Source organism: Pteropus medius, unplaced genomic scaffold (genome assembly GCF_902729225.1).
Source record: "Pteropus medius unplaced genomic scaffold, Ma_sr-lr_union100, whole genome shotgun sequence".
Classification (NCBI taxonomy): Eukaryota; Metazoa; Chordata; class Mammalia; order Chiroptera; family Pteropodidae; genus Pteropus; species Pteropus medius.
The window spans coordinates 850,231-874,051 of NW_024341895.1; the positions used below are offsets into that span (position 1 = coordinate 850,231).

General features: G+C 54.7%; 1 protein-coding gene, 1 long non-coding RNA gene and 1 pseudogene across 9 annotated transcripts; all 3 read right to left on the bottom strand.

The window, feature by feature from the left end:
* Window positions 1-1,115: 1,115 nt before the first annotated feature.
* On the bottom strand, window positions 1,116-15,499 carry CAMSAP3 (calmodulin regulated spectrin associated protein family member 3). 8 transcript variants are annotated; one of them, XM_039858009.1, is made up of 19 exons: window positions 15,278-15,499; window positions 9,650-9,903; window positions 9,178-9,300; window positions 9,003-9,098; window positions 8,796-8,828; window positions 7,854-7,901; window positions 7,460-7,598; window positions 6,720-6,856; window positions 6,542-6,635; window positions 6,413-6,467; window positions 6,195-6,268; window positions 5,834-5,903; window positions 4,291-5,737; window positions 3,302-3,441; window positions 2,934-3,223; window positions 2,457-2,553; window positions 1,997-2,109; window positions 1,807-1,925; window positions 1,116-1,721 (listed from the first exon to the last, which is right to left on the bottom strand). In XM_039858009.1, exons 1-19 carry the CDS (start codon window positions 15,423-15,425, stop codon window positions 1,416-1,418), a joined length of 3,783 nt encoding a protein of 1,260 aa, XP_039713943.1. In that variant the 5' UTR covers window positions 15,426-15,499; the 3' UTR covers window positions 1,116-1,415. The 8 variants fall into 8 exon arrangements, with proteins under 8 accessions (XP_039713943.1, XP_039713966.1, XP_039713934.1 ...); XM_039858032.1 differs by having other exon boundaries at window positions 4,291-5,686; window positions 6,720-6,859; XM_039858000.1 differs by having other exon boundaries at window positions 6,720-6,859; window positions 15,278-15,498.
* Window positions 12,548-12,666, bottom strand: LOC120599467 (uncharacterized; annotated as a pseudogene).
* A 3,596-nt stretch (window positions 15,500-19,095) lies between the features above and the next one.
* On the bottom strand, window positions 19,096-23,535 carry LOC120598515 (uncharacterized). Its single transcript, XR_005651601.1, has 3 exons — window positions 23,484-23,535; window positions 22,085-22,244; window positions 19,096-19,496 (listed from the first exon to the last, which is right to left on the bottom strand). It is a non-coding gene; the product is annotated as an uncharacterized LOC120598515 (long non-coding RNA).
* Window positions 23,536-23,821: the final 286 nt, after the last annotated feature.

A 23,821-nucleotide genomic window follows, 5' to 3' on the forward strand; every position in this document is an offset into this window, starting at 1 on the left:
TCCTGGGCCCAGCCCCCCACTTCCCGATTGGCTGGTAGGGGAGGTGGGGCAGCCGGGCTCTGGGCCAGGGCACACACCCATCTTCATCCTGCAGAGCCAGTTCTGGACTGGGAGACCGGTCTCTCTGCTGCCTGAGGCCTCCTTGATCCTTGAGCCTGGGGCACCTTGCTCCCAACTGCCTAGGTCTCACCAACCCCTGCCACCTAGGGCCTGTCTGTCCCCTCCCCACCACCCCAATCAGCAGGTAGAGATTCCCAGCCTCCCCCCAAGAGAACTGGTCAGCAAGCTTGGGAGGCAGGCAGTCCCTGGTCCTGGGACTTAGTTAGCAAGGCACTTCTCTCCTGGACAGTGGCCAGGAGCTAGACCTCAGCCATGGGCCATAGAAGGGTGTGGCCCTTAGTCCTAAGCTCTGGGAAACCATTATCGGGCTCTAAGCTATTAAGAGATTTTAAGCATTCAGGGATGTAATCAGATTTGTGTCCTGAATAGGCCATGCAGGCTGCTGTGGGGGGTCGACTTGTGACAGGAGGCATCTGGGGATGTGGGGAGGCCCAGGCTATTGGCTTGGACTGGGGGTCATGGGGACAGAGAAATGAGAGCAACAGAAGAGGCTTTGGGAGGTAAAATGTGCTGTATTGGATGGTATTGGAGAAGCCAGCCCCTCACCTGGCATGCCAGGGCTGCAGGGAGAATGGGAGATCAGTCTGGCTTGAACTTATGGTTTAGAGTCTGTATCAGACATCCAGTGGCCATGCCAGGAGGCAGCTGGACTCTCAGATGTAGAGCTCAGAAGAGAGAACATGGGAATCCCTGACCCAGGGTAGTTAACAGCCTAGAAAGGTAGGCAGGTGGCTGGAGGAGGAGTGATCAAGCTTAGCAGTTGGCTGTGGACCAAGTGCCAGGCAAGGCCAGTAATTACAACCACAGAGGAAAATGAAGTGAGCTGGGGCTCGGGAGAGGAGGGCTGGTCAGTAGTTTCCTGTGCCTAACAGGTCAGTAAAGCAGCTGTGAAGTGGCCATAAGGGGTGTTGGCAGGGAAGTTGTGACCGTGGCAGGAAGTGCATGAGAACCAACAAGGGTCTGGAAGCAGGTTCAAGAGTGACCAGGAGACAGGAAACTGGAAAACCCTCAGGCAGACATCACGGGCACCCCAGCTAGCCTCAGGGAGATGTCAGCGCTCAAGGTCTCTTTATTTTACTCAAGAAAGTGGGGAGGACAGACAGGGGACTGAGCTGAGCCCTGAGTCCCTGATCCTCCCAGCTCAGCCCCCACAGCAGGACGGGACAAGTTATGGTGGTGGGACCTCTAGGCCCACCCAGACAAGGCTGGGGACAGACAGGGCCCAGGAATAACCACTGAATGTCTTCCAGGCTGTCCTCTGAGAGAGTGGTGGTCAAGCACCACCTGGGGCGGGGCTATTTGGGGGTGCTGCCCCCCTTCTTGGGAGTGGTGGGCTTCTTGCTCTGCCAGAGGTGTCCCTGGATGGTGAAGGCGTCCACGCTCATGGACATGGTCTTGGCGGGGATCTGGGTGAAGCGCTTGCGGTCAGAATTGTACTTGTAGATGCCCTCCACCATGGCAGGTGTGACTGTGCGGGGGCCGTAGCCTGCCAGCCGGGACAGCTCCTCCGTCTCCCCTGACAGTGTGTAGAGGGCCCGAAACTGGCAGCTCGAGTCCCGGAAGAGGATCAGGAAGTGGTTGGCCTTGCTCTTCTCAATTTCCTAGTGGGTGGGAGACATGGTCAGCCAGCCCAGTGGGGCCTTGGACCCTCCTGCTGGCCCCTAGACCCCTTTGGCGCAGGCTCACCTCGAGAATTCGGTTCTTCTGCGGCTCGTTCACCTTGCCCGCCAGGCAGCAGTGTGACAGGGCGTTGTGGATGATGAACTTGTTGGACTTGGCGCTGGGCTCCTTGTATAGCCGAGGACCTAGGGGGAGGGATGGTCAGAGGGATGACCCAAGACGGGGCTCAGTGCTCACTGCCAGGAGCCCCGCTTACCCGTGTACTCAGGCACTGATGCTGGGGAGGAGGCGGTGCTGCCATTCTCCCAGTCACGGTCGCGGCTCCCAGGCAGTCGGCTCGGGGACATGAGGCCAGATGGGGACGGAGCCCTGCAGGGAGGAAGGGATGGGATAGGAAGTGGTCAGTGGTGGGTAAAGCCACTCAGTATGCAGTGAGACCAGGGAAAAGGACAGCCCAGAACCCTGTGCAGAGCGGAAGATGTACACGTCTGGCACATCCTCCCAGGTCCGTGCGTGCCTCTTGCACTCTCCGGCCTCAGGCACAGAGGGCACGTGCTTAGCTCTTCTCCGTCGGGTACAGACAGTCCCATTTGTACACACATGTCCTTTCATCCCTTTAGTTGCAGATACACACACTCATGCCGTAGCACACTTGTAGCTCACACACATGCACACACATAGACTCTTGAGAGGCCACTTGCCCAGACCAAACTCACCGAGATGTGAGCCTTTTCACACCAAGGTTATTGGCCTCATTGGCCACAGTCGACAGCGACAGGGTGGACTGAGAATAGACCTTGCTGAGCCGAGAACCTGGGGGTAGAGGGCATCAGATCAGGCCCCACCCGAAAGACCCCTTACATCTGGAAGTGCCCAGTGGGGACCTGCCTGGCAGACTGGGTAGAGAACATGGGGTCGGCCCTGCCGAAGACCCTCACCCTGTGCAGCCTCCAAGGGGGTCTGATCCATTAAGCCGTGGAAAGAATTTGAGGCCAGCTCTGCCCAACAGCCCTTACCCTACTGCAGGCCCCATCTCTCTCTGGAGGTCTTCACCTAGCAAGCAGGGCACCCTCGCCTGAGACCCTTATCACTCACATATGCCCTGCACCCCTGAGATCCTTCCCCCAGAGAGGCCCCATTTAGCAAGCCCTGGAAAGAGGGGCTGGGCAGGCTGCACCCCACAGTGTCCTCACCTAGCAGGCCACGGGCTGGGCTTCGTGCCAGGGCCGAGTCATCGCAGCAACCAGAGCGTGGCCGGGGGGCCCTCCGTCCACCCCGGCCTGGTCCCCCGGTCCCTGAGGCCCGTGGCCGCAGCACCTTGTCCAGGTCATCCATCAGCTTCAGTTGGGCCCGGCGTTCATACTCCAGCCTCGTGAACTCCCCCCGCCGGGGGCCAACCTCCTCTTCAGCTGGCGCCTGGGCAGCAGGGGCTGGGGTTGCTGTGGGCGCCGGGGGACTGGCGGCCACTGCCTCCTGGGCCAACCTGCAGATGGAGGGAATGAAGCAGTCAGACCACAGGGTCAGCGGCGGCAGGGGTCCCTGGCACCGGGCCCAGCCTTACCGCACAGCCTCTTCCCTCCGCTGCTCCTTCTCGGCCTCCTGCCACTGTTTCCGACGCCGTGCCTCCTCCACCCGCCGCTGCTGCCGCTCCAGCAGGCTGGCCCGCTTTTGGGCCATCTCGTCCTCGGGCTTGTCTTCATCCTGGGGGCAGATACCAAGTCCAGCTGGCCTCCCCTCCCCTGGCACGGCCAGTCTGATCTGTCAGCCCAGCTTGCCAGCCACTCGCCTGTCCTTTCTATTTTAATTATTCTAAAGGCATTTAATTGGTACCCGCATTGTGCACAGCCCCAAGTGCCGGGTCCTAGGGTACGACAGATGGGACAGACCTGGGTTCTGCTCCCACAGAGTACTTAACTCGGTGGGGAAGACAATCTGATATTACACCAACAGGCAGCTACCGGTCTGCATTATGGGGAGGGACGTATCTCCTCGCCTTGGGGAACCGAGGAAGGCTTCCTGGAGGAGGCAATCCAGAGGAGGAGGCAGACAACTGGGAAGGGGTGAGGAGAGTGGTCCAGGCTGCTCAGCTGAAAATGGCCAGGGATTGGGGTGGGGAGCAGTATAGACCAGTCAGGATGTGACTGCAGGTGTCCAGGTGAGAGACGGTGGCCCAGGCTGGGGGTGCCATGAGGATGAAGAATGGACAGGGAACAGGGTCAGGAAAACTGGCAAGACCATTGGTGTGGGGAAGTGTGAAGGAGAGAGCGAGCAGGAGAGATGCCATGGAAGACCCAAGCCTTGTTTATCCATCCTGTCCGTCACCCACCCATCTATCCGTCTGCACACCCCTATCCATCTACTTATCTACACTCTATGCACCCACACACACCTTGTCTGCCCACTCCTACTTGGCTACTTACCCACCTCCTGTCCATCCACCAGCTCCATCTATTTTCCCATCCACTGGAATGCCCTATCGTCCACTTGCCCAATCCACCTCCCCACCTGCTGACTGACCTTCCAAACCCCACACCTGCTCAGGTGATGTACCTTATAGAAGAAGCCCAGCCCAGTGCGGGGTTCTCCCTCTGAAGATGCCTCTTCCTCTAAAGAATCTTCAGCTCCAGGGGGACTCCCGTCTCCCTCCTCCTCGGCCGAAGGCTCTTCCAGGCTGCCCAGTGGGATCTCGATGAGGCCTGGCCTTGCTGAGGGCTCTTCAGGAGGTGGCCCCTCTGCCAGGAGGATGGAGGACCGCGTCTGCACAGGCACCTGGCTTGGCGAGAACTTTCGCAGGTGGGGGAGGCTGTCTACATCATGGGGAGGCGTGAGCACCCTCGTCAGTGGCGCCAGCCGCAGCTCTGCTGGTCGGGCGTGCTTTGGGCTGCGGGGTGTCGGGCTGGGCCCGGGCCCAGGGCTGCGCCGGGCAGCTGGGGCACGCCGTGCAGGGCTAGGGGATGCAGCTTTGGGACCCATTGTAGGGCCAGGGATGACCCACGCAGCGGGAGGCGGGGCGGGCCCAGGGGCCTCAGGTGGGGCCAGGAGCCGCTGCTGCTGGTCCGTGAGCCTCTGCATGTCCCGTTGCAATGAGCTCAGTGCAGCACTCAGCTTGCTGACTGCCCGGTTATAGTCCCCCAGCCCCTCAGGGGGCACTGGGCCCAGTTCTGGTGAGAAGGTCACTGCCTTGGGCCGTGGGGACGGCTCACCCTGGCCCTCGCCCGCCGGCCGCTCCCCACTAGGGGTTGGGCTCGGTTCGGCCTCGGGCTCGGCTTCGGCCTCGGCCTCCCCTCCAGCTTCCCGTGGCTGCACCTGCAGGAAAGCGCTCTTGCCTAGACGCTGGCGGTGCTTGGCAAAAATGGCCTCGATCCTTCGCTTCTGAGCCTCTATGGCCCGCCGTTTTTCTTCCAGCCGGGCTCCAAGCTCACTCATCTCTGAGCTCAGGGCTTCTGGTGCTGCTGGGGTAGCCACTGGGGACCCCACTCCAGCCTCCGCCTCAGCCTTTACCAGCTGCTTCTTGCGTTCAGCAAAGCTGGTCATCTTCACTTCAGAGTTGCTGGCAGCTGGGGACGAAGCCACTGCCTTCGGCGAGCCCTCAGACAGGGCCGGTGGTTTCAGTACCTCCCCTGCCTGGCAGGAAGAGGGTTTTGAAGTGCCCTCCAGGTGGGGCAAGTAGGCAGGTGCCTTGTCCGGCGGGTAGGAGGAGGGCAGCATCGGTTTGGAGGGCCCCTCAGGGGAGTGGAGGTAGAAGCTGCCATCGGCAGCCCCGTCTGGGAGCAGCCGGGGCTCGGCACTGTGGATGATCTGCAAGGCCTCCTCAATGGTAGGCAGGTCGCCAGGCTCCGGGGGTGGCTGGGCAGGGGTCCGGGCTGACACAGGGCGCGGGGGACCCAGGCTGTCTGAGCTGACTGAGCGAAGTAGGACGGGGTCTCCCATGACGACATCCACATCGCTGTCCAGGCCAAAGGGGGTGCTGAACGATACTGCCTGGGAAAGGGGGCGGCTGGGCGGCCAGAGGGAGGGGTTAGCCCCCAGGACAAGCCCTGACCCTGCCCTGGCCCAGCCCTCTCCACTGCCTGGGCCTTTGAGATGCACTCACCTGAGCTGCCGGTTCCAGGCCTTGCCGAGGACCTCCATATGGGACATGGATGGGGAGGACTTCAGGGAGCCTGGGAAGGGTGGTGAGTGGTCAGTCAGTGGTCCCTGTGGGGATCACTGGGGACCCTGGGTGGGGTCAGCCAGGGGGTGTCGCTGATGAGTCATTATGTGGATGGATACCTAGAGGCCATTAAGTATCACTAGAGAGTCCTGCTGAGCCACTGGGGAGGTCATTGTGGGAATCAGTGTGTCATTCCATAGGGTCATTCAAGTGTCAAAGGGACCCAATGGAGGGGTCACAAGATGACATGGCACCAGCTGGGGCAGTCTTTCTGAGTGGGGGTCTCCAGGGCTGCCCTCACCTGTGGATCCTCGTAGTGGGGACTGGGGGCCACCGGGTGACAGGAGTGGATGGCGGAAGTTGAACACAGGAGAACTGCCAAGAGATGCACGTCAGCCGTAGGAGCTCCTCCCTCACCTCTCCCAGGGTGGAGATCAGAGCATCCCCTAGCCCGTCCCAGTGCCCAGCAGGGAGGAGCCCATCATGGCTGTGCACACTCACCCAGCGGGGAAACCGTACCTGCCACCACTGCTATTTTGAGGGGTGGAAGCCTCTGTGGCCCGGGGGGAGGCGGCTGCAGCAGGAAGAGGAGGGTCAGGCGGGGCTTGGCCCTCCCCACCCCCAGGTGGACCTAGGGCCAGGCCTCACCGTGACCATCAGGCAAGTCCTTGGCCTGCACGAAGTCAGGTTTCAGCACCTCAAAGCACATGAACATCTCGGCTAGCAGCACCACCAGGTTGATCTGGAGGTGGAAGGCAGGGTCAGCTCACAAGACCCACAGCCCTGGATGCCCACATCAGCCTACCAGGCCCCAAAATGGCCTTACCTTGAGGGGAGGTGGCACATAAAGCAGGTCCTCAAGGGACAGTGGGCAGCCACGAGGAAGGCGGGAGGCACAGAAATCCTGCACGAGCTGGAGGTTGTACAGGCTGTCCGCCACGGACATGGGGTCCTTGAGGCACACTTCTGTAGGGACAGGATGCCTGGGACTATGGGAAGGAGGAGGGGGCCACAGGGAGGGGGGACCCAGCAGCCAACTGACATGGAGGACCCCCTATGGGCCCTGGTGCCACATGCCCTGCACCAGGTGGGTACTGTGATAGGCTGTTCGTCAGGTCTCTGTCTCTACTACTTCCACTGCCTAGATCACTAGGCCCCCAAGAACTCAACTCAAAAAGCTTTTCTTGATCACCTGGCACCCTGCAGACCACTTAACATCTGGAATGTTCTTCTGGATGAACTTATTGTCTTTTTCTCCCAACCAGGATGTGAGTCGCCTGAGCTCTGTAATTGTTCTCATTAGATCCCTGGAATCTAACATAGGGTCTGGCACACAGTTCACACTCTAGAAATACTTGCTGCAGGAATGAATCACATGAAGTGCAGAGAGGTTTAGACACTTAGGTGAGATCACACAGCTAATCAGGGGAAGAGGGAGGTTCAAACCCAAGTCTGCCAATTCTGGAAGCTGTACTCATAGTGACTACACCACTCTGGGGACAGACTCCTGGGTCTTAGGACACCAGACTCCCCAGGGCGGGATCTGGTCCAGGCCCATTCACTCACCCTCGAGTCGCAACAGCTGGGGACAATAGCAGTGGATTGTGGCAGCCAGTGCGGCCCCACTCGCCAGGTCCTGGAGGCCAGTCACAGTGGGAAAGCAGGGTGCACGTCGGGCCACGGCACGGTCCTTGCGGTATCGGATCTGTAGGTGGGAGCCAGATCAGGTCAGAGGTCAGGCTGGCCCCCAGGTCAGAGGTCATGCAGGCTGGGCAGGGAGGCCTGGGGTTTCCGCCATGAGGGGGAGTGAAGCCAGGGGTCCCAGAGCCAGAGTGAGGGGCCAGCCTGGAGCAGGGGAAGGGCAGCAGCAAGAGGCAGAGGAGGTGTCTGCGAGCAGCCAGGCCAGCAGCGGGGGCTGGGGGCAGGGACTCCTGGGACCCCGGGGTGGGGGATACGTTACCATGGGGGGTTTGTTCCCCGACTCCTTCAAACAGAAGGCAATTGCGTGCTGGGGGGAGAGGAGCAGCCGTCAGCGGGGCGGGAGGGGTGCTGACTTGCTGGGCCCCTAAGCACACCTCCGGGAGTGGGGGAGAGGAAAGCCCTGAGCCCTGTTCTGAGCCCTGGCCGTTCAGCTCCCTGACTGCACTCTGGCTGGCTTTGGGGACCTCAGCTCCTCCCAGCCTGGAGGGACACTACGGAGCAGCCTCCCATGCAGGGAATCTTCCCCCACAAAAGACCCAGGTCCCAGCTTGGGGAGGGGATGCAGAGGAAGCAGGTAGGCAGGACAAGAACCCTAACCCAGGCCCCAGGATGGGGGAAAAGAGGCCCCGGAGTGAGCAAAGGTGAGGACCCCACCCAGCCCAAAGCCCCCTCCCCACAAGTAGCAGTCACTTTCTCTTTGTGCTTCAGGGATAAGCACCCCCGCGCCCCCCACCCACGCTGGGATCTATCCTTAGAGAATCTGGAGTCTCAGTTAAGAAGGATCTGCCACCTTTTTCTGGGTTTGAGGGTCTTCTCTTGGTTGGGGGGGCATCTACTCCATGTGCCCTGCCCATTGGGGTTAAGATTATGTGTCGATGGGCTAGGTTCTCCTTTCAGAAACGCCGGCGGGGTCCCTCCCTCGGCTCAGGTGTAGACCTAAGGGAGTTCTACCCTCTTGATTGATGGGAGGAGAGAGAGGTCATCCCATCAGGTAACTGGGGAGGGGTCTGCCCTCTCAGTGAACAACGGAGACTCATTCCCACCTTCCCTTGGTTTACAGAGGGGTTCTCTCTGTCCCCAGGGCTGGGGGTCCCACCTCCTTTGCTCACAGTTGGGGGAGGGAGGAGCAGGCAGGCAGAAAACACACAGACAGAGCGACAAGCAGGACAGGCAGACGGGGCAGTGATATGGCCCCACTTACAGGAACCAGCTTCCAGTACCAGCGTGTGGGGCACTGATGCCAGAGAGGAAGAGGAGAGAGCAGCAGGCACAGGGGAGAGGGCAGAGAGAGAGAGAGAGAGTCACCTCCAACCCTGTCAATGCGCAAACGGCCAGAGGCACAGCCCTGCCCTGCCCACCCAGCCCTCTGACCACCTGTCCTTCCCACTGTCCACTGCCTTAGCCTCACCGAGGGCTGTGCTGGTGCCACCCCATCTGCAGGGGCTGAGGGAGATGCTCTCTGTGCTGCTTCCTGCTCCGTCTTCTCCTGCAGCCGCCGGATGGTCTGGGGGGCCAGGAGAGGTCAGTGCCCCGGTCACTGGGTGATCCTGGCTCCCAGCCCATGGTGGCCCAACCCCACCTACCGTGTCCACCCAAAAAAGGAGCTTATGCTCCAAGCTGGCCAGGGCCAAGGGACCGGGTAGCGTCTTTGTCCACTCGAAGGCGAAGACAACCATGAGAGCATCAATGACAGCCAGGTGGGCTCCCTGTGGGGACAAGGACTGAAGGGTGAGACAAGAGCAGGAAGGAGGCTCTACTCGACCTGCCAAGACTGAAGGATAAGAACCTGGAAGTGGGAGGGGCTTGAGGGGCAGAGCCGGGATTAGTGGGTGAGGCTTCGGGAAACGAACCAAGATAGGGGTCCTGGAAGAGCCAGGACCCCTAATAGGCCAGACTTTGAGGTCACATACTAGGTCTCAGGATCTGGTGGGCCAGGCTGGCAAGTCCTCAAGGGCCAGAGTAGTATCTTTTGGGAGGAGCCAGGGTTGGTGGGCGGAGCCCTGGAAAGGGGCAGGTCCAGTGGGCGGGACCTAACGGGTAGGGGCAGGGCCTTACCATGAGGATAGGCTGGTGTCTCAGGTCCGCCTCCTGCACTGGGCGCTCGGGCAGCGAGGGCACCGTGCCCCTGCGCGCCAGCAGGGCCAGCAGTGCAGCGGGGCTGGGGGGTGTTTCAAGTTGTGGCAGCGCCTGGCGCCAGGCCCGGCAGTACAGCTCTGCCGAGAGCAGCAGTCGCGTCACCGGGGGCTTCACGTGCTCTTGCGCGTACTGGTCAGTGTAGAAGGGCTCCCACAGCTCCGAGGGCACATGCTCTGTGCGGGCCAAGGAGGCGATAGGGACGGGTCAGGGCCAACAGACACACACTGCCTCGCCTTCAAACACGCAATCCCATGGCCCGGATTAAGGGGAGTGTCTGGATGAGGCTGGATGGCACAGGGGAGAGTTGGGGGCCTGGGCTGAGACACGAGAGGAAACACGAGTGTAGCAGAGTTTGCTGGGGGAAGGAGTAATGTGAACGGTGTCCCAGGAGGTGGTGGTAGGGTGGGGTGGGGCGCGAATGCAAGGTCAGGAGGTGGGAGACAGCAGTGCCTCAGGAAGAATGGTGGGCTCTTGCACCTGGAGGAAAATCCAAGAGATGGTGACGTGGCCAGCTAAGCGAAGTCTTGTTGGGGGCGGGGAGAGGGGGTAGGGGGACAATAATGACAATATCGCTTAATTGCTAGCCCTAGGTGCCCTATACCACTGCAACCCTAGGAAGATGCAGCCAGGGAACAACTGCTAATTCCAAAACTCAGGCCCAGGGAAGGAAAGTAACCTGCCCAAGGCCACACAACTGGGCAAGGCTGGGACTGGCTTCCAAACCCAGGACTGAAGCAGACTACACTATCTCAGCTTGGAGGCTGGGAAGCAATGAGCTTTAGCTTTCAGGACCAGCTGGCAAGGTACTGAATGGGGGAGGTGGACAGGCTGCAGACACTCTGAGGTGGGGGTGAGTGGTCTGAACTTGGTAACTGAAGGGAGGAGGGGGAGGAAGGTATCTAGGGCCCCATCAGGTGTCAGGGGAAAATGGAGAAAGGAGGGTGGTGGCTGAGATGGGGATACACGAGGCTGAGTCTGAGGGGCTGGGGCTTAGAAGAGCGGTGAAACTATGTCCTAGAAGCAGCCACAAAAACCCTGAATGAGACAACCCTAAATGAGATAGGCGGAGTACAAAGAGGCTTGAGGAAGCCCCACATATGGGGATGGGGGGCAGATCTCAAGTAGGAACCAAAAGTAGGGGGAGAAAGATCAGAATAAGATGCCAGAAAAAGGTGGGGGAAGAGGTGACCAACGCCAACGTGGTGGGACTTTGGCCTCACGGGGTTTTTCCAGGGAGGCTCCTATTCTCATTCCAATCAGAGCAGCTGATCTGTTTATTGGGGTTGTGTGTGTGTGAAAAAATGGGGGCAGGATTCTAATGCTCAAAAACATCGAACGTGACCAGACCTTCCTCAGGTGCCTGTCTTCACAGCTATGCTCCCCAGAGACCCTCTGCCCTTCAGTCCCTCCTTGTCAGGGCTCTCTCCCCACCTTCTAAATTCACACTTGACCTTCCCACTTAACAGCCCATCCCTGTGGACAGTCGTGCCCGCTCTCTGCCGCTCTCGGCTCGGCTCCTTGAAAGAAGAGTTTTCCAGGCTCCACCTCCTTCCAGCCTACCCCGGCCCCAACCTCCTTGGTCCAGCTCCTGCCCTCCCAGCTCCCAGCATCCTCAAGGCCAGCACTGGCCATCCAACTGTGGGCCCACATCTCGCCTGGGTCTCCATCCAGCACCTCCTTCTTCCGGAAGCTTTCCTCCCCCCAGCGTCTCCCAACTTCTCACCTTTTTCTCTCCCCCACCACTCAAACTAAGCACCCCTCCCCATGTGCCCTTCAATGCAGAGCTCCTGCCAGCTGTGTCTCAGCAGCCTCTCACCTAGACATGCCCCACCACACACACTATGATGGTTTCTATGGCCATCTGAGCACCTGCTGCAGCCTTAGTCATGACTACCAGTGAGCTCTGGGCATCTCCCATAATCCTTAGCATCTTGCTCCAAAATTGCTCCTTCTCCCTGTCCCCACAGTGAGAAATCATCATCCCTCTTTCACTCTCCTCTTTCAAAATCCATTTGGTCCTCTGGTTTCAACCTCCGAGCATCTTCCAAAGCGAAAACCTATCTCTCCAGCTCCTGTTCATCTCCTGCTCCTACTGGCAAAAATTAAACAAGTTTCTTTCCTACGGGACTTGTCAGGGCCTTCAAAATGAACATGGGAGATAATGCTACCGCCAGCTAATGTTTATCGAGCACTTTCTCTATACCAGTGTCTCCACCTCTGGACTACAGGCATTTGAGGCGGGATAATTTTTTGTGTTCACCGCAGGGTGTGGCGGGCTGTCCTGTGTATTGTAAGATGGTTAACAGAATCCCTGGATGCCTGTAGCACCTTCCTCCCAAGTAGTGACAACCAAAAATGTCTCCAGACAATGCCAAATGTCTCTTGAGAGTCAAAACTGCCCGCCTCCAGGACCACCACTGTATACTATAAAATGTTTATTAAGCATTTACTGCGGAGCTATGCTGTCTGATATAAAATATAGTGCAAGTCGCATACATAGTTTTAAATTTTCTAGTAGCCACATTTAAAAAGTATAAACAAGTAACATTAATTTAGTAATGTACTTAACCCAATATACAGTTCACCCTTGAACATACATTTGAACTGCACATGTCCACTTATACGTGGATTTTTTTCAATAAATACAGTAAATGTATTTTCCTTATGATTTTCCTAATAACATTCTTACTTTATTGTAAGAATACAGTGTATAATACATATATAAAATATGTGTTAATTGACAATTTATGTTATCCATAAAGCTTCTGGTCCATAGTAGGTTGCTGGCATTAAGTTTTTTGGTTTTGGGTTTTTTTACACCTACAGCACCTGGTCTTCCTAGTTGGTCTCCCATCCAAGTACTAACCAGGCCCGACCCTGCTTAGCTTCCAAGATCAGACGAGATCGGGCATGTTCAGGGTAGCACAGCTGTAGACTAGATAAGTTTTTAAGGGGTCGGAAGTTATACGAGGATTTTTAACTGTGCAGGGGTGTCAGTGCCCCTAACCTCTCTGCTGTTCAAGGGTCATCTGTATACCCAGGATATTATCATTTCAACATGTAATCAATCTAAAAATATTGAGATATTTCACATTCTTTTTTTCACACCAAGTCTTCAGAAGTCACTGTGTATCTTACATTTATGACACATGACAACTCAGACCAGCCGCATGTGCTTCTTGACTACCACACGGCAGGAACTGTGAGCACAGGCAGCGTTCACTTACACCAGGACAACCTTGAATGCATTTGGCCATTTAATCCTTACAATACTTAACATTCTTATCTCCATTGTGCAGATGAGAAACCAAGGCCCAGAGAGCTGAGATAACTTGCCCAAGCTCACAGAGACGAGCTGACATGAATCTGGTTTCCCTGCGCATCGTACTGATATTCTGAAGGCATAAGGAGTGCATGTGGTGTTTCCCAAAGTTGCTTAAAGATGGCACCCTTTCTACCTTATCTCTGAGCTAGAGTTCTGCTGAGCCCACCTCCCTGCATTCCTGCTGAGCCTCCTCACACCTGTGCCTTGGGGTCACTAGAACTACCCCTTCCCCAGCCGCGATTCCCCCTGGGCACCCACCATGGCTCCCCAGTGCTCTCAGAGCCTCACTCATGGCCTGAGAGGCGCTCCTCAGTCACACGGGCCTCCTTCATCCCCCGCCTCCCTCAGCCACCACCAGGATGTGTGCATCCTCCTTTGAGAACTCCCCGTTGGCCCATACCCCAGGCTTCTGTGCGTGTGACCTCCTCCCTCTGGCAAACTCCTACGCGTCCTTCAAGGTTCAACCCCCGTCTCCTCTGGGGAGCCTCATTTCTCCTCCCTTCCCTGGAAGATTTTTCTCCCCTAGGCTCCTCTGCACACCTCTACATCACAGACCTTATCACTCTAGGTAGCGACAATCTGGTTTCATGTCCCATGCCCAACGCTCCACGTCCACCCCACCCAGTCCATCCTGAGCACCCAGCAGGCATGGCAAAGCGTCCCAGAGTTCCCCACTTCTGTCTCAGGGCTGGGTGTCCCACCCTCCTCAGGCCCTCTGTTTAGAGAGGGTGGACAGGGAACAGATTAAATTTGACCCTCAGGGAGGGTGTCATACAGCACTAGGAGCTGGGTCAGTGAGTCAGTGCATCTCCTCAGGGGATCTCGCTTTCCTTTCCGTGAAATGGGATAGTAGTTTCTGCTCTGTCCCCTGGCCAGAGGATGAGAAATAATAATATTATTAATAAAAACATCACACCGATGCCAGTAGCAGTAATAGCAAGCATCTGTGCAGCGTGTACTGTGTGCCAGACACAGTGCAAAGGATTCCGTAGTCAGACTCTCTCCTCTGGCTCCCAGCAACCTTATGAAGAAGGTCTTGGGATTCCAATCACCCTTGCACTGCCCTGGCACACAGTGGGTGCCCCACAGACTTTTGCAAAATGAACAAGTGAACGAATGCCTTCTTTTACAGAGGGGGAAATGGAAGCTTGGAGAATGGGGATAATTTGTCCACAGTCTGGTAGAACGGGGACTCAAACTCAACTCTGATTCCCAAAGGTGAACCCTCTATGGCCTCGTAACCTGGGACATGAGGGGCTGAGGCAACCTGGTCTCCCCCAGCTAACTGCCTTCCTTTCTCAAGCAGATCCTTGAAGGCAGGCAGGGCCCAGAGCGGGCCCTGCCTGGGAGAGCGCAGGGAGAGATGGAGAGACAGGTTCTGGAGGAACCAGGAGAGGGACAGCGATCACTGAGACCCACACCCAGAACAGGTTGATCTGGGAAGGCCACTGAGGGAGGATGGGTTGTGCCCAGCTGGTGCCAAGAGCAGTGGGCAGGACCAGTGGGCAGGCAGGGTGTCCCCCAGGAAGGCCAGGTCCTCAATTAACCCCGGTCTTCCCTATGGCCAAACCCTGGCTCCCAGCTCCCGTATGGGGCCCTGACTGAGCCTGCCGAGGTCCTCCGACCCTGGGGACCCACCCGCATCCTTCCCTTCCGAGTGGCCCGACTTCTTCACACATTTGGGCCTTTGGGAGGGAGTGGGAGAAGGGTTTGCACCTGGGCCCGTGCCGCAGGCGATCTTGGACAAGCCATTTCTCTTCTGCAGGGCTCGCCTGCCTCCTGGGCAAAAAGGGGCAATAAGTCACAGTTGTCAGCGCTGTCCGGGGCCGTAGAAGGGAAAGAGGGGGCTCCCGGAGCTCCCCGCGCCGCACGCAACACCGGCAGGGCCGACGCGGGGTTCATGTCCGGGCCGGGGGGAGTCCTCGCGGACGCGTGATGTGTGTAAAGGGGAGGATGGCGTTCAAGGCAAGGCCCGCACTGGAGACCCCAGCCCGCCCGCAGACCCCGCCCCGCTCACCTGGGGCCCGGACGCCGGGGTCCCGGCGCGGAGCTGGGCCGCTGGCCCCACCCCCACCGCGCTCCCGCAGCCGGGCGGCCAAAGTCCACGGCCCCGGCGGAGCAGGAAGCCCGGAGGCCCGGCGACCCCGAAGGCCGACGCTATTGTTCCCACGGCCTCGGCCTCCCCGGCCCGCCCCCGGCACCTGCCGCCCCCTGGCCGGTACCTGCGCCCCCGAACGCGGCCCGCAGCACCCACGCCAGGCTGGCCGCCGCCTTGGCCCGCGAGAAATCGTACTGGTCCAGTGACTTGATCTCGGGCACCAGGAAGGTCCTCCGCAGCGGCCCGGGCCCGGGGGGCGCCGCCTCCACCATGGCGCCGCCGGGGCTGCGGGCGGCCGCTCCGCGCTCGCTGGGGCTGGGCTGCGCTGCGCTCGCACCCCGGCCGCCGCCGCCGCCAAGCCAGGTGCGGCCGCTCGCACTCGCGACGCTGCGTCGGCCCCGCCCCGGGGCGGAGCCCAGGTGCGCCCCGCCCCCGGCCCGGTGCCCGCGCCTCGCCTCGGCCCTCGCCGCAGGGTGGGGCGGGGAGGCTGCAGAGGAGTTGGTGCGTGTGCGTGTGCGTGTGTGCGTGTGTGTGTGTGTGTGTGCGCGCGCGCGCGCAGTGGAAAGGATGAGGGACCCTGTGTTTGTGGGTGTGTGTGCTGGTCCAAGTGTGTATCCTTAGATGCTCACCATCTGTGCGGGCTTGTTTTCCTGGCCTGAAGGGCTGTGCGTGGGTGCACCTGTTTCTGATTGTGTATCATGAGCGTACAAGAATGTGTGTATTCGTATCTGTGTGTGCGCCCCTGAATGTATTTGGGTGATGAACGAGTGCGTTTGAGGGTGTCTACGGGTGCATATCTTGGTGTGAATGTAACAGTGCGCATATGTGTGTGTGGGTGTCCATGTTTTCCATGTGCGTTGTGTGTACAAGGATCTGTATTGCGTAAGTGTTGTGTCCTGAGGATATAGGAGTGGTGAGTGTGTGTGCGCGTGTGTCTGTTTTGTCAGGGGCTTTGTGAGTATATTTGTGAACACATATATGTACTTGAGTTTTGTACAACGGTGTGACTAATGTCAGTGAAGGAGTATGTGAGAGAAATTGAGAGTGTATTTGTGCAGGAGCGAGATTACTTGTGTCTATGTGTGTGGCTGAATGGCTGTCGTTGAGTATAATTGCAAATATCTGCGTGTGTCTTTGTGGTACCAGCAGAATTTGTTCGGGGGTTCCGATTGCATGTAGGTGGGGGTGTATTTGTGCCCAAGTGCATTTGTAAATGAGTATTTGAGTGTGGTTTGTGCACGTGTGTGTGTGTATGTGAGGAGTAGTTTTGGAATGTATTTTTATGCATATACATGTATTTGCATAGGAGTGTATTTGTAGGTAACTGCATTTGTGTATATGATTTCAGCCTAGTGTGACAGGGTGTGTAAACTGTGGAAGTGGGTATAATTGTGTAACATTGTTCATTTCTGATACATATGTGAGAGTGTGAGTGTGCATCTTTGTCTAGGAACTGCATATTTCTGTGAGTAAATGTGTTTGTGTGTCATACGAGTGACTGTGTATGTCAGTGTGGAGGAGTGTGTGTGAATATACTTATGTGTATGTGTGAAGATATTTGTGTACATGAGTACAATTGTGTGCATGTTACTGGGAATATTTGTCAATGAGCCCCTATTTGTGGATATTTGTTTAATATTTCTTGTGTGTTCCACTGTGTTTTTGTGTCAAAATATTTGCTTTGTGCCTCTTACCTCTGTGTAATTGTGAACGCACAAATGTTTTTGTGTTAGGTCTCTCAGGGCCTGTATGTCTAGACGTGTGTCTCCATGTATAGTTGTGTGTGTGTATAATAATTGTACATATGCATTTGGGTTTTTATGTTATCTGTTTATATGAGTGTTAACATGTCTCACTTTCTGAGTGTATTTGTGTATGTGAAGCTGGCATTTACATCTGTGTGAATTTGTGGATATTTGCATGGGTCTGTGTGAGTGTGAGTGTAACAAGGTGAACATGTGTGTGCATCTGTTTTCTGAATGTAAATTGAGTATCTGAACATATCTCTTCATGTACAAGTGCATTTGTGGGTGTCTAGTGTGCCTGGTTGTGAATATATGACTGTGGTTGTGTGTGTTGGTATGCATGTGTAAGTAATTGTGTTTTCAGTGGTTTTGCGGCTGTGTATGGGTGTTTGTGAGCATCTAGATGCGTTTGTGCATCATATATAAGTGAGACTGGGTGGGTGAATTCCACACAAGTGGGTGTGAGTGCGAATTTGTACATGCACAACTGCAGAGGGAGTTTTGGTCAACACACATACACGCACACGCACAGAACAATCAGTGTTTTCCTGACTGTATAAAATTTTATGAGATGAGAAAGCACTAGAGCAAGTTAATTGCCTGAGACCCCACCCTACCCGCCCCCTATGGTGATCCCTAAGCCCTTTTTGCAGAAATTCCCTGGTTCCTTTAACATACACAGGTGTGTTTGAGGTTGCGTCTCATGGTCCAGAGTGTGTGACTGGGCAGGGGGTGGGTGCGCCCAAGGGAGGGGAGCTGGGGCGTGGGCCCTGCTGTCTGGATGTGCCCATGCAGGAGTGGGTGTGGGCACACAAAGGGGCCGGTGTGTATGTATGTGTTTGAACGCATGTGTGAATGTGTGCAATGCACGTGCTCCAGATCTTGTCCCAGTCCCCCTGAAAGACCTGGACAAATGCTTTCCCCACTGGGCCTCGATTTCTCCATCTGTGGTACTGTTTGAGGGTTAGGGGCTCCTGGCACGGAGAGGTGCCCTGGCATAGACGGCATGCTGTCATGCCCTGCCCTCCTATAAGCATGGCGTGTCCGGCCAACTCACACTCATGTTTGCTTTTCTTGGGAAGGTTCTCATGACCTCTGTGGACCAAAAAGACAAACACAGGTGAAGGCATTGCTTGCCGCCTGCTGCCATACACTCCTGGGGGAGCGCACGCAGGCACAGTTTTCCAGGCCCAGGAGAGAGCCTGCGTGCTCACCCCCTCCCCGGTACTGGGCCGCGAGGGCCTGGGGGGCATTTGGAGCAGGAGCTGGGCTAGTACTCCCTCCACTGGGCTCCAGGAGCCTCCTAGGTCCCAGCCCCCACACCAGGCCAACTGGAACGCCTGGCTGGGCTAGACAGCCCCACCCACACACTGGGCTGGAATCAGGTCCCACCTGCCCCTGGGGGCCTGTTCATTGGGCCCAGGCAGCTGCAGACATACTGGCTCCTCTCTGTGCACAGGGTGGCCCCTTCCATTCCGGCCCACCCCAAGTTTTTGCCTCCCACCCCCTCCATAGCTGGGGCCCTCTCCCTACCTGAGGCCTTCCTTCAGCTCTCATGCCTCCTAACTCTTTAGGCTGTGATGATTAAGCCGGGGAGGGGATAACTTAAATGGTTTGTAGGTCAAGGGTTCAGGTCTAGATTTGGGGAGTGTATAAACCCCCCCAAAATCAACCGCACAATTCTTCATGTGCATGTGCTTTTCTGTGATCACACTAACGGGTAACAATTTTCGAGGGTGTCATATGCCCAGCACAATCTCATTTAGTTCTCGCAACAGCCCTAGCATAATGAGTATTATACCCGTTTTACAGATGGGAAAATTGAGGCCAAGAGCTCCGAAGTCACATGGCAAGGAGAATGGAAGGAGGCTTTGAGACATCACCTGGATCGAGCGTTCCACTGCTGAACCTCCATCCTGCCCTTCCCTTCTGAACATAACACCCACAACCCTTAGATGGCGGGTCAGGGTCCCCCCTCTGTACTGCCAGTCCACTGTGAGCTGCGATGATGGGATCCAGGGATGGCCACTGGTTTTGCCCTCCCCACCCACACTATGTCCCATGGGGCCCCTCTGAAGTTTGGCCAAGGAGGAAGATTATTATCTGACCCCCAGTGACCTCTAGGAGACACTTCTGATATATTTCAAAATAATTAAACAGACAGACAACATTGTACATGCCAAGGGCTCTCCCTGTCATCATGACACCTGTATTTGGAGGCAATAAACAAATACGTCAAAAAAGATCATTTCAGCAAGAGACAAAGTATTGGGACAATAATACAATAAAGCAAGAGTGCTAGAGATAGCTGAGTAGGGGCTGCTTTGGTTTGGGAGGGGGAGGCTTTTTTGACGAGGGGGAGATAGGGCAGAGACAGGAATGCTGAAAAGGAGCAGTCGAAGGAAAAACATTCCAGGCAGAGGGAACTGCAAAAGCAAAGGGCGGACACAAGCTGGGTGGGCTCAGGGAAGGTCGCCATAGCTGGACTATAGCGAGGTACCTGGAGGAAGATGCTGGAAGGTTTTGCAGTGCTTCTCGAATTCTCTCCAAAAGTCACTTCTTTTTTCCCAGTTCGTTAAATGCGATAAACATGAATGTCTAGGAACATAAAATTGAAAAAGACATGCATAGTGCCAGAGAACAAGGAACAGCTGACCATGACGGGTGCATGTCAAAGGTCTGAGAAAAAAAAAAAAAAAAGTTCATGGGAGCCGACTGAAACATCCATTGATCAATGGCCAAGCCGGAGCACTTTAAGCAACAAAATTAATATAGCATTGGATTATGACCCCAAGAATAAAATAAATATCCATGAGTCCAGACTGATACAAATAAATGATAGAACACATTAACAGATGAAGGACAAGAGACAAACCTGACATGCAGAAGAATTTCAAATATTTTGTCTAAATTCTCCACCCTCAAAGAGGGGTGAAACTGCACTTAGTGATTTCCTTCCAAAAGATACAGTTTGAAAAGAGGGGCGGAAAGAGTAACTTTTCAGTGGAGAAACCTGAAAAATACACTAAGTTACCTGGCTAGGTGATCAAGGTCAACATCAACAGTCATAATTAGATTGATGGCACGTACTCTTGATATAATGTGATGAAAATAGCACTTTGTCTCTGTGATCTTCCTCCCCTCAAACCCATAACCTTAATCTAATCATGAGGGAAAGATCAGAAAAATTCCAATAGGGAGGCACCCTTCGGAGTATCTGATCCATGCGCCTCAGAATTGTCAAGGTCATCAAAGACAAGGAAACTGAAGAAACCACCCCAGCCAAGAGGAGCCTGAGGAGACATGACAACTACACATCGTGTCACATGGGGCTCTGGACCAGAAAAAAGACTTTCGGGGAAATCTGAATAAAGTCCGTGCTTTAGTTAATACTAATGTATCAATATTGGTTCATTAATTGTAACAAATGTTCCATCCTAGATTAAGATGTTACAAATAATAGAAACTCTGTGTGTGTGTGTGTGTGTGTGTGTATGTGTGTGTGTGTGTGTGTGTGTGTGTGTGTGTGTGTTGGGGGAGGGGTATATAAAACTGTACTATCTGTTCAATTTCTCTGTAGATTTAAAACTGTTCTATTAAAAACAAAGAATTTAAAAGATATGCAAAACATGAGCCCAACAGTCATAAAATTATGTCAAGATACTATAAGGTTTCTAAACTCTTATTATTTTTTGTACTCTCTCATCTGGATGGGTGATCTGCGAGTTGGGACCAGTGCCGGCCATCGCTTTGAGTAATTCTAGAACAGGTTCTCTGACAGGTTCTCAGCTCTATTGACATTGGAGAACAGATCATCCTTTGTTGTCCATTATTGGGTGTTTAGCAGCATCCTTGACCTCTACCTACTAGATGCCAGTAGCAACCCCCATCAAATGTGACAACCAGAAATACCTCCAGGCCTCGCCAGCTGTCCCCCAGCAGGCTGAATCACTCTCCCACTGAAAACCACGCCTGCATGCAGGCGACAAAACCAAATCTGGAAACTTGGTCCAGAAAGAGCCGCGCACATCTGTGAGCTTCAGGGCTGCCTTGAGGGGTTTCATATCTCGCCGACGATCCTGCTGGTGTCAGGTGGACCATGGAGGCTTCGCTTGAGAGGCCGTTCCTGAGCACGGCTTTGGGATAGGGAGAATGCAAGGATTCTGAATGCATTTGGGAGAGAGAATTGACAGGACATGCTGATTGATGGGGGCAGGAGGCAAGGACAGGAAGGGAGGAGTTTGGGAAGAAGCCCAGATCTCAACCTTTCGCAACCAGGTAGATGGTGGTGTCATGTGCTGAGATGGGGACGTGAGATGAGGGGCCAGGTTGGGAGAGGGAGGGGAGGATGATGAGTTTCGTCTTGGACAGGTTGAGTTTCAGGTCCCGGAGGGACCTGAAAGAGAGCAGAACTTCGTAATCTTTTACACATGACAATGAGTGATGCCCCATGTGCCTCTGTGAATGTACGCTAGCCCCAAAAGGGCAACTTGGCCCCTTTCCTCGCTCGCACACAAACACACTGGGACTTGGAAGCCACCAAGATGTCCTTCAGCAGGTGAATGGATACCAAAAAAAGAAAAAAAAGAGAGAGAAAAGAGAAAACTGTGGGACATACAGACAGTAAAATATTATTCAGCACAAAAAGGAATGAGCTGTCAAGCCTTGAAAAGACATGGAGGAAAGGTAAATGTATGTTACTAAGTGAAAGAAGCCAATCTAAAAAGCCTACATACTGCATGATTCCATCTCTGTGACATTCTGGAAAAGGCAAAACCATGGAGACAGTAAAAGGATCAGTGGTTGCCAGAGGCTGGGGGGCATGGGGGAAGAATAAATAGGCAGAGGGAAGGAGACTTTTAGGAGCATGAAAATACCCTGTTTGATACTATAACGATAAACAAATATTATGATACACTTGTCCAAACCCATAGAATGTACAACGCCAGGGTAAACCCTAATGTAAACTGCGGACTCTGAGTGATAATGATGTGTCGATGTAAGGTCATTAATTGTAACAAATGCCCTACTCTGGTGCAGGATGTTGATAAAGGGGGAGGCAGTGCCTGTGTGTGGGCAGAGGGTATATGGGAAATCTCTGTATTTTCTGCTAATTTTTGCTGTGGATCTAAAACTGCTCTAAAAAAAAAATAATCTATTACAAACACACACACCCATGCACGTACTCCGTATTGATGTAGGTCAAAGGAGAGAGATAATCTCAACTGTGCCTTCTCTCCTTTGCTTGTCCTTGATGGGAAGACATTTTCTGTCCACTTCATCCTTTCTTCTCTTTCCTCCCTCTGCTGGGTGGAGGTCTTTGGGTAGACGGAAGTGAGGCAGCGACTTCCCAAATATAAAAGAATGAAGACCAAGGTGATCGTAGGGGAAGGAGGGCGAAGGAAGAAGTGCATGAAGAAGGGGGTTCTGGCTGCCTTCCTGATGCTGGCGAAGCCAGTGGGGACTCAACACAGATAAAGGTTCCCATATCATTGCCGTGCCCACTGGCCCTTGCCGACCCCCAGGGCACAGTGAAGGGATGCATGGGAAAAAGCAAGTCACATGCAAATGTCGGAGGCTCCTGATGCTCCAGTCTGCCAAGACCCCATGGCTCGGGAGTCCCTGGGCTGCGGATGGCCTGTGGGAGTCAGGGAGTCGAAGGCCCGTGGAAATGAGACACAGGCTGAAGACAGAGCCCTACAGAGGAAAAACAAAGGAGGGATGGCTGCTGGGAGGTGGGAGTGATCTCCAGGGTTGAATGCCGGACTGGAGGGTCTGTAAGATAAGGAGCAAGCTCTCAGAGTAGACACGGGACATAGTGTTCAAATAGTGACCTTGGGGAAAGCAGTTTCAAGGGTATGTGCTTGGGGAGGCAAGAGGAAGGAAGGGAGTCAGATTGAGAAGGGAGATGAGAGGGAGTCAGTGCATTACCTAAAATCCTCCCTTTGAAACCAATCTGCCTCTTCAGTCTCCCTCCACGCCTTTCTCCTGCTTCTCCCCAAAGCCATTCCCGCCCCGCCCCCATCCCATCCTTCCACCTCCTGGGGGCTTCCCTTTGTATTCCTTTTCTACTTCCTATCTTTCCTCAAAACTCGATTCCTACTGGGGAATTGTAGAATCTTAGAGTTGAAAGGAACTGGAAATATCGACTAGTCCAAACTTTCAGCCAGAGTTCAAGCAAGCCCCCTCTATAGCATCTCTGTCTCCTCTCGTCCAGCCCTTCCTCGATTCTTTCCATAAACAGGAAGCTCACTACTGAGAGAAGCAGCCCCTTCTAGCACTGCTGGCCACGGAGTTACTCCTTGAGCAGAATCGTGCATATAGTAGGTGCTCAATTCATGTTTGTGGAATCTGTTTCTCTGCTCCCCCTCCTTATTTCTCAATGGTTCTACTAAATTATGTATGCTAGACATGAAGATAATTGTCAAGGTGTAGCAATGTAGGCTTTCATTTAAAATACGGCAAGGCGGTCTTGATGGATGTTCACTACTTTTGTTACACCTACATAATTAAAACCAGTCACACAAAATCACTAAGCAACTAAAGTGAACAACTCTGTTTTATTTCTTAGGGGCAAAAACTCACCACTAAGATGGGCTGCCTGTGGCAGATTGTTGAAATCATGGCTTCCGATTTGTTCACATCTGCCTGTCTCCACCCACTTGGGGGTCCCCTCCCACGCTGATTCAGGGCTTAGCTATTTGACTTGTTTGAGCCAGTGGGATAATAGGAAATGCAACAGAAACAGAGCCTCGAGAAGCGTTTGCACACTGGAATAAAAGAGGGAAGATCACTATAGGCCCTTCAGACATTGAAAGGACAATGAGGGAATTTTATGAACAACTTTGCATTGATAAATTTGACCATTTACGTGGCATAGACAAATTCCTTGAAATATAAAGCGGCTAAAGTTTACTTAAGAA

Coding starts and splice junctions, on each gene's coding strand:
- CAMSAP3 (XM_039858000.1), bottom strand. CDS start 15,425: ATGGTGGAGGCGGCGCCCCCCGGGCCCGGGCCGCTGCGGAGGACCTTC. Junction 7,902..8,795: donor GGTACTGGAAGCTGGTTCCT/GTAAGTGGGGCC, acceptor CTCTCCCCCCAG/CACGCAATTGCCTTCTGTTT. Junction 7,599..7,853: donor CGGGGAACAAACCCCCCATG/GTAACGTATCCC, acceptor TCCCACCTACAG/ATCCGATACCGCAAGGACCG.